Below are 10,097 nucleotides of genomic sequence, written 5' to 3' on the forward strand. Positions count from 1 at the left end.
TAATAAAATGGTGTTTGCAAGCTCTCATAGTACTAAAAAGGGGGTTGATTATATATTTTCACTTCACAATCATACCCTTAATGTTAAGCTTGCTAGTAAATTAGCAAAAAGACAAAAACAGACAAAGAAAAAAAGTCAATGAGGATGTCATTTCACCTTGGAAAACATTTATTGAATAAGACGTCTGAGTACATCAGCGCAAAGTGTGAGCTCAGAGAATCAAGAGACAAAAGAATAAATGCTTTTACAAAAGTGACTTGGGTAAAAAAAGAAAAGAAATAAAAGCACAGATTATGTTGTTGGATTGAAGTTACATTGCAAATAATAGCACCGTTATTTACAACACTTGTTGAGACCGTTCCGTCACTTAAGTATGCTCCCTCTAGCAGTGATGCATATCACAGTAACCTAGCAAAACTCGCTTTTCCATATAAAAAGCAAAAAGCAAACAAACAAATAACAGCATTGTGCAGTCAGTTAAGCAGTTAAAAATAACGGGATAGTAACATAAGACTAAATCCAGTATTTAAGAACATGCAAGTAAGAAAATCATTTGCTTGACCAGACCATTGAATTCAATAGCAAAAAAAAAAAAATGGTAACAGAAAACGTATTTCTCGGTTAAACAGATTTGTCGTAACATCAAAATCAACAAGTTGACCTTTAATTGCTTTGAGCCGACAAATCTGAAAAGAAAAAACATGATTAGAAAACGTGTATTTTCACAACCATAGCAGGATCCTGCTGACGAACCGTCCTTTCACGTCTTCATTTCCTCTCAAAAGACCGGGAATGGCTGTACAAATAAAAAGGGCGCGTTAAATAAACGTGAAGTGATAAAACAGGTTTAACAGAACGTTATAACAACAGCGACCAGTGTCAACATAACGTGCTGGTGAATCACTGAAGCCTTAGTTTTTTTGTGATGAGTTTTCTGCCACTGTGTTTTCTCTGAAAGGGAGTGAATCATGTTGAGCTTAAGTTACTTTTACTGAAATTAAATGAAGATTGGAAAGAGGGCTATACAGGAATGTTTGAACACTGACGTTGGACTGTGACGCTGCCACGTGTACGAGCCACACTTGTTGTGATGTGCGTGTGCTGTATTGTTGTAAAGTTACATTTAAAGGGTTATGGTGTAGTGTACACAGAGGTAACAACTAGCCTTGTATACATACCTCCTTGACCGAGAGGGGGATCTTGAGTGTTTATGAGTCTTATCTCTAGAGTGAGATCGATATCTGCGTCTGTCCTTTGAAAGAGACCTGGTGGGGAAAAACATTTTATGAGCATGAACAACCAACTTAAATAAAAAAAAAATTGTGCTGGGCATGTTAACGTTAGGCGCGCTAGACGCACCGTTTACCAGTTAGCTCCTTTAGCGTCGTTAATGCGCCTAAAGTCGAACTGGAGCGGTCTGTTTGTTAAACGAAAAGAGCAGCGCTACAAATAACCAGCGTTACTTTAAAAGACTCATTTTACTAAATCGGGAGTCACGAAAAACATGACGTCACACTCGTCTTTTTCCAGTCGCACGACACGTTTCCATGACGACTGACCGGAAAAAAGGTCAGCGCGACTTCATGTTTATGTGCCGCACCACCGTTTACCAATTAGCTCCTTTAGCGCCAGTTCGCGCGCCTAAAGTCGAACAGGAGCGGTCTGTTTATTAAAACGAAAAGAGCAGCGCTACAAATAACCTGTGAACTGCGTATGTGTGCCTCTGTTTTTAAAGTTTAGCGTTACTTTAGAGACTCTTTTTAACAATCAGGAGTCACGTAAACATGACGTCACGCTAACATGACGTCACGCACGTCAAGGAAACGCGTTGTGCGCTAACGTTAGCGGCGGTTAACGTGCCCAGCGCTAAATAAAAAAAAAAAATGCTCATTACAAAATCTTACCTGCTACGACTGCGGCTGAAGCTCCTCCTCTTTGGTGATCTATGTTGAAAATGATTTTTTTTTTTTTGAAAAAAGGAAACAAAATTATGAATTTAAACCTTTTCCGTCACAAGTGAAACAGCCGAGTATTCTTGACATTTTTACCTCGTCTGTTTTAAAGAGTGACCTGCATCAAGATCAACTCGGTAAAAGGAAACTTTGAGCAAACAATCTTTGGAGCCAGATTTTCAGAATCTACGACTAAATCGGGACAAGCCATTGGGCCTGCGATTGTTTTCACTTTTACATCAAAGAAAGCCAAATAACTTGACATAGTACCACTAAAACCACCAAAGTAAACTTAACTTAAAAGTTGATGCCAAATGCATTTTAATTAGGAGTTAATAGAAATTAAGGATAATGTCAAGCCAAGAAAATATACTTGCACAAAAATTAATTGACTATAAGCAAAGTTCCTTGAGTTTGACCTTATTGATTTTAGCAGGTCTGTATTGTTAATTCCTTTAAATTATGTAAGTGCTGAGGGAAAAAAAAACTGTTAAGAATGGTTGAAACTCAGACTAAGCATAAAACTACAAAGAGCAGGATAAAAGAAACTTACTATTTATGGGGATTTGGACAAGATAGAAATGATGTAAGGACACCAGACTGATGGTGAGGGAGGTCGAAAGGCAGAGAGGATTTGCCATATGATGCAAATGTTGGAGATATGGTGTTGCTTGGTGGCTGCTCGGAGGGGCAAGTTGTAGATGATTTGTCCCTGCCTGTTTTGGGTGAGTAGGGTGTGGGAGGGGGATGTAAGCCATGGGCTGTTCCCGCTGACACGGTAGATGTGTGGGCAATAGAACGAGTTAAGAAGCCGACCGATTGATAATGAGAGGTCGTACAGCTGTCGGCTGGGTTAAGGTTGGAGGAAGAAGAGGAGGATGCTGGGAACTGCATGCTCAGGAACCAATAGGTTGGTGGGACCTGATGACTGGCGGTGGTGCGCCTTTGGTCATGTGACAACACCAGCCGAGCTGAGAGGGGGCGCTCGTTGGTCTGCAGTCACAAGCTGCTGAACGAGGACTAGCTGTCTTACTCAGGTGGTGAGAAGCGTGGTGGTGACTCTGCAACGGGGTTCAGTTTTTATTAACAGATGGCAAACTGAACTCAGAATGAAAACAAAATTCAAACCTGCAGAGAGGCATTACCAGTAAAAATGTAATGATGGGTGATGAAATGCTAACTGTGCTTCTTAAGATGTCCTCCTAAAGCAACATCACTCTGGTGGAGCTGGGTCTCAAGCTAAACATCGACACCGATAAATATCACTCCAGTAGAATTACATCAGAACATAACATTGAAGCAGATTAACACATCTATGAATTAACTCATTTTTAGCCAGAGTGATGACCAGTCACAATGCCCTTCTTTGCCTTGGGAAAGCTCAAATTAGGTAAAAAAGACACAAAAGTCATACTTCTAAATCTGCGTGGTCATTTTTTTTTCCTGCTTTTAAATGACATTGCAAATAAGTAGAATTATCATAATGAGACATGCGTACCTGCGCTTGGCCGGAGGACTACGTCGCCTTCCTTCCTCTCGTGGGCGTCTGCCCCAGGACGGAGGAGGACCACGGCTCCTGGAACGTTTTTCTCCAGTGGATATCTCGACACGAGCTCGACAGCCACACATGTTTCTTTACAAAAAAAAAACAAAAAAACAACAAGTGAGGAAACCATTATAGACAAAAAATACCAATAATAAGCTCATAAAATCACAAAGAATTACCTTCCATCCAGCTCTCTCACAGCATCCGATGCATCTCTTGGATCTTCAAACTCGACGAAAGCGAAACCCGGCGGATTCCTTGCCACCCAAACGCTTCTTAAAGGACCATAGTACCCAAACGCCCTTTCTAATTCCGTCTTGTTTCCGTTGTTTCCTAGATTTCCTACATAAACCTTGCAGTCCAGCGGACAGTCTCTGTGAAGAGCTGGATCTGGAGAGACAAACAACACATGAAAGACTGGTGAGTTAAAAGCAAAAAAAAGAAAGCATGAGTTCCTGATCAGTTGAAAAAAGGAAACCATAATTCCTTTGACTATAAAATGACTACATGATTCTGCACTGCTACCTGACATGAGTTATCATCATCATTGTGGCTGTATTTATTTCAACATGATCGCCCAGATAACAAACTCAGAAGTGACGGATTATCTTCCTTATTTTTAGCCATTTTCACATATGAGCCCCAGACGTTCGGCTGCACAATCAGGTCTGGACATGGTTAGACTCGCTCGTTCACATGCAACCACAGAATGTCAGGAAGAAGCGTCTTCTCCTACTGGAAATACCATGTTTGACTTTGAGGCCCTGGTGGAGCACGCAGGGCTGCCGACTCCATGTGATTTCTACGGACAGTGAACAGCTTTGCTCGTGCATCAGCTCAATTGGACGTTACACAGACTTTGTGCTCGGCAGCTAGCAGAGGGTGAGGACTGTCTGACATTATCCAGCTCCCCCTGGGCCGACTGCTGCTCTGTCAATCACGGAATAAAGTAGAGAGACGTGCCTCTTACTTGCTGAGCAGCACTGTTTTCTATTGGAAAGTAACTTCTGTATAATTAATTAAGCTGGATGGTTTCTTGAAGCACTGCCAAAAGGAGTGTAACAAAAAAACCCAATACAAATTGGCTCTGTTAGAAAAGAGAACATATTCATTGATGTATGTATAGTATATGAATATGAATGCACTATGAACTGATCAGTGTCCAGGCCACCTGAGAGAGACAGACACTGCTAATGACTCTCATTCAGATCTTCACACGGGTTCAACCAACAACCTGAAACCTGAGTCAGCTGGAGAATGACATGCATCTTTTAACTAAAAAATATTAAAAGCATCGTCCAACCCAACAAACCTACAGGGGTTAAATACCTGCAGTTTTCTCCCCCCCCCCCCCACAACCATTTAGTCAGACCTAGGGTTGTCATGGTTAAGGAATGTTTGAATGTAGTTGAATGAAAGTGGCTAATTGTTATGGTATGTGGCGTTACTGCTTTCTCTCTGCCACGCACACACCGAGTATCTGCAGAGACCTGCCCTCTTGTGTGTCACAGGTCGTTTCTTTAATTCACTCTGTCCTGCCTCTCTAATATCTGCTCTTCTAAGAGTAAGAGTAAGACGTTTATCTTGTCCACTTTTACAGTTGTTTCACTAAGCCATGACTAAGCTCATTTCTCCCAGCTAAAATTGCATGGCTGGGCTAACCACTGTGTCTGAATATGAATATTCAGTGAATATGTGTGAGATAGTGAGAGTGTCACTAAAAGGCAGTGATGCCTGTGATGAATTAAACAAAATGTATGTATGTATACACACACACACACACACACACATACATACATACATACATATATATATATATGTCCAATGGATTGCTAGACAAATAGCTACATTAGGGGAGTCATGATTCTCCAAATCCTTGATTTTCAAAATAAAAGGGCAATGACACGTCAATTTGAGCTATTTCTCAAAACATCAAATGCAAATGATCACTTTACGAGGTACAAGCCATATTTTCCGCTCCAGTTATTGTGTAAAACATTAGAATACATCAAAGACGATATAATCTCCCACAAACTGCTTACTCACGGTGATTCAAGCGAGTCACTACATGATACGTTTGATTTAGACCTCCAACAATAAGCCGATTAAACGGTTAGTCAGTGAAGAGGAAAACAACAGGCACAGATTTGAATACTTCATGACAAAATGCAGGACAGGAGAATTTATGGTCGGTGTGCCTCTTAAAAGTAGACATTTGTCATTTATAATGGTTACAAAACAATGAGCGCTACTTTGCTTGCATGCTCCATTAAATGCAATGACAAAGTTCAAAGTCATTAAAACATCTGGCACAAGTTTTTCTTGAGGTGAAAACCTGTTTCACGCGTCAGGAAAACATACAAATGCACCTCAACATGACAGGTAACATAAAAAGTCATACCTGCCATTTCACCAGTATCCTCGTCGTGACAGATCAGATATGCCTGAAAGGAAAAAGAGAAAGACAAATGGTTATGCAAATATGTTCACACGCTCCACCCCATTAACTGCACCCATTCAACACTGTCCAGTTTCTGTAAGCTTTACAAAAACCCAATAAAGGCCATGTTAAATATATTTCTAACTTTAGTCAGGACTACAGAGTCTACTCTGGGATGTTTGAGTTTATCAATACTGGACAGATACTTTTCCCCCTATTATTCAGAATAGCTGTGCCTCATTAAACAGGACACCATTTTTCTTTATTTATCACCTTTATTAGCATGACATCATAGAGATGCTAATTCAAATGTATGCTTCTTTAAAAGGAGGGTCTAGTTTCTGGTGATGCTGCAGCTACACTCTGTTGCTCATATTTTATTCATTCCATTTACACGTATTATATATTCTAAACTTATTGTTACAAGGGTGCTTTGACACGTGGTATTAATTGTATACCATCTGCTGTTAATTGCTTTTAACTGGTTTGATTTGAACTATTTTTTTGAAACTATTTTCTCACTTTGAAACCTTGTTTTGAATAATGCTAAAAAGCTATATAGACCCATAACACGTTGTTAATTGTATTATATATGAATAAAATGAACGGTAACACCTCTCTGTCAGGTTAACATCTCTGAAGTCATTTTGCAATAAAATAAACAAACATTTAAACCAATAATTAGTGAATGTAACTGACTGTTTATTACTGGTTTCTGCTGCGTGATCGCCGTAAACTGGAACCTTTTTCGAGCTTAAACACAAGCCTTAGCTACACACCCCTCATTCCAACGCATGCTAAAAAAAAAAAAAGTGGTTAGCTTGTGCCGGGTAACACCTTATTTCACTGACGTAACAACTGACACAATATTATACTTTATACTTAAGTGCCAAACACTCAGTGAAGGTCAACAATCCCTCAGTTCTCGCTGCAAACGTTAAAACGAAGCTACTATTTTAGCAGCCGTGAGCAGCTAGCAACTTTAGCATCAACGCGACGACATACTTTCTGACAGCGCTGTGTGTTAAATAAAACAAGTGAAAGCAAACATATCGCTGTGTTATAAGAGTTAAAGGTTACCTTGTTGACGGCAGGATCTGACGGCTTCACTGCGCCGCTCGCATCGACCACTGTTTACTGAGGGCAGATGAGCAGCTTTAAAACCAACCTACTGTCACAACAATGCGTCCTCCTCCCCTTTCTTCTTCTTCTCTGCGTTTATTGGCTGACCGCGAAGCCGGTGTTTAAAGCACAGCGCGCCACCTAGCTGTTACCGACGCAGACGCACTTAATGTTCATCAATCAGGTTTGTCAGGTTCTCAGTTATCGAGGTCATATTAACTCCTGAATAGTCGATCAATCACTATAATTTATCTGTGATGGACAGCGCTTTGTTTCAGCTGTTGTTTTTCAAGTGCGTTTTAAATAAAGTTGGATTGGATTTGAATCAATCAAACAATCAATCAATCAATCTTTATTTAGCAGCTATTGTTCAAAATTGCAGTACAATGTCCTTAACAACTGACAAATTGCAAAAATGAAATACTTAAATTAACATAAAATAAAAATAACGCACACATTTGAAGTGGAAATTAAGCGATGTCCATGTTTGAATCTGTTGAAAAGTAAATATAAACAAGGAAATATAGAAATTAAGTGAATGTTCGAAGCTACTGTGTGGCCAAAGGTGCAGCTAATACTTATTTGCTGCACCTTTGAAGAAAACACATACATTTCATATAATTATGTTACACATTTACTTAACTTAACTTGACAGTAATTGAGAGGACGCAGACTATTTCTGATGGGTAATAAATAGAAGAGCTGGAGCTAATAGTTATATAGTTATAAGTTATACCTCTTCTCACTCCTTTTTTCGAGTACTCAACTGTATTTATTTATTCTCTACATTTTGTTTGCATGTTTTTTGGCTGCCATTTTGTTGTGGTATTCCGTTATTTATTTTATACATTTGTGTTTGCATCATGTTAATACACTCACTCACTGACTGAGTCAAACGATGTTTATTGTACTCTGGCGCCCTCATGTCCCATTTCAGATGTTTATGGGTTGTTTTTTTGTCTCGTTCCAACCAAGATTCTTCCTACAAACGGAAACTTCCCACATTGTTCCTCTGAGCCCGAGAGCCAAAAGACGTCAAACTGAAATATTACACGACTAAGCAAAGGTTAGAGAGAAGTCTCAAATATGAATCCAATTTTGTGAACGCAGAGCTACTTTCTATTCTAGGTTTCCCCTTTGCTTTGATTATACCATGCATTATTCCTGTTGTATAAACTCACTGTGTTATATGATTGTTTAGCGGTAAACATTCACCTCTTCTGAACACATTATTTTTCTCATTTTACTAAAAAAAAAGTGAAGCAGAAGTAAAATAACAAAAACAGATTTTCAAATGTAGTGAATAGTAATACATTCTATTTTGAATGATGATAACTGCGACTTTTATGTTGCATGAAAGTTGCATCAAAATACAAACTTTACCATACACTCTTAGAAATAAAAGTGCTAAGTAGAACCTTATAAGATTCTTCGGCTTGTCCTCATAGGAGAACCCTTTTGGAGGGTTCCACAAAGAACCCTTTCAAAACCCTTTATTCAGGAAAGAGGTTTTAAAGGGTTCTCTGGATCAAAATGGTTCTTACTGGAACCATTAGTGTTACCAAGAACCCTTGAAAAACCCTTTCTTCCGGGAAAGGGTTTTTCAAAAGCAATGGTTCCAGTTAGAACCCCAGCCCTTGTCGAAGAACCTTTTTAGAACCCTTATTTCTAAGAGTGTGTTCAGTTCAGACCACTGCATGGTAGTAGCAGTAGTTTAGTGACTGTTGGGTATAAATCAGCATTGTTTGAGGTTTGTTGCTCAACAGGAGACAACGACACAAACGACCCCCTGTGAGTGTGTTCAGGTGGGAGGTGAGAGATACTGTACGTACACTTCCTGTCAACACACACACACACATTCAAGAAGAAGTAGTGCTGAGCTGAGCAGGGGGGGAAATAAAATGTGTGTGTGTGAGTAACCTCACTTTGCAAAAATCATACGCAGCAAAACAAATGATTTATTTATTAACAACCAAACGTTGCATACGTTCTAACTGTTGTTATACTATGTCAATGCAGTCAAATGTTTTGATTTATTACAAAGTGTTTCCTTTGAAAAGAGACCATATCATCTGGTTTATAGCACTTGTTATTTACTTCCGTATTTGTGTGGAAATAGGTCATAGACACCTCTGTGTGGATTGAAATGAGTAATTAAGCTATCAGAATAATGACCGCCTGTCATGTAATTACTATACTTGCCAGGCTTTCCTGTGACAGATGCCAGATATTACAATGGAGAATAATTACTAATTAATTTCAAATAAATACATACATTTGTTTTCAGGAAATCTGATTTTCAATTGAAGAAATTGAATTGCAATAATTGTTGATTTTTTGTTACCCCACAGGCTGCCATTTGGGTTCGTACAGTAACCCACAGTGGACAAAACTCAACATCCTTTGAGTCGTGATGCTAACTGAAGGCTGCGCAGATTCTCCAGCGACTTCTCTGAAAGGTAAGGGTGAAACTTTGCCACTAAATGTTTGCGAAATTTGACACATTGTGCATTTAAATGTGAGACGCTGTTGACCCGTGTCACTGAAATAGAGTTTCTGGAAAGAGTTTAGGCAAAATAAGAGACGCAGAATTGCAAAGCTAAATATATGTTGCCAACATCAGTCTCAAATAGACCTACAGAGCTAATTATTGTATTCATTTAAAGGCGCCATATGTAAGAATGTGGCCAAAAACAGTTACTACATTCAAATTCAAAATACCGAGGTCTTTTAGTTTTTGTTTCCTGACGTAACTGGCAACCCGTGGTTGCTCGGCAGCTGAGACTCTACTGACTGCGACGATTGGTAGACGGCGGTAGGTGGCGCCACATGACGCCAAAACATGATTTCAAAACATAAACATGATTTGCGGTCTGCAAAATATTTTTTTTAAATGCAAATATTTTGTCTGTACTATTGTTATTGTTGCTGAGTTCAGTATATTTATATGAACATTATTCCTGAGTTTAGAATTAGCTTTATTACATAATGCACCTTTAAAGTTAAAATAAATAAACACACTGTGAAAATGACGTTA

General features: G+C 39.1%; 1 protein-coding gene across 1 annotated transcript; it reads right to left on the minus strand.

Moving 5' to 3' along the window:
- Positions 1–264: 264 nt before the first annotated feature.
- Positions 265–7,105, minus strand: srsf3a (serine and arginine rich splicing factor 3a). The gene is made up of 7 exons (XM_083892302.1): positions 7,019–7,105; positions 5,900–5,942; positions 3,678–3,888; positions 3,451–3,585; positions 1,905–1,943; positions 1,179–1,265; positions 265–796 (listed from the first exon to the last, which is right to left on the minus strand). The coding sequence occupies exons 2-7, from the start codon at positions 5,904–5,906 to the stop codon at positions 769–771; spliced, it is 507 nt and encodes a 168-aa protein (XP_083748428.1). The 5' UTR covers positions 5,907–5,942; positions 7,019–7,105; the 3' UTR covers positions 265–768.
- Between the last annotated feature and the right edge of the window lie 2,992 nt (positions 7,106–10,097).

The sequence above is a fragment of the Microchirus variegatus genome (genome assembly GCF_963457635.1).
Source record: "Microchirus variegatus genome assembly, chromosome: 7".
NCBI classification, from domain to species: domain Eukaryota; kingdom Metazoa; phylum Chordata; class Actinopteri; order Pleuronectiformes; family Soleidae; genus Microchirus; species Microchirus variegatus.

Excerpts from the sequence above, each read along its gene's own strand:
- srsf3a (XM_083892302.1), bottom strand. Across the intron at positions 1,944-3,450 it reads AGTCCTCCGGCCAAGCGCAG|ATCACCAAAGAGGAGGAGCT; the intron begins GTACGCATGTCT and ends TTTTCAACATAG. Across the intron at positions 797-1,178 it reads TCCCCCTCTCGGTCAAGGAG|CCATTCCCGGTCTTTTGAGA; the intron begins GTATGTATACAA and ends TTATTTGTACAG.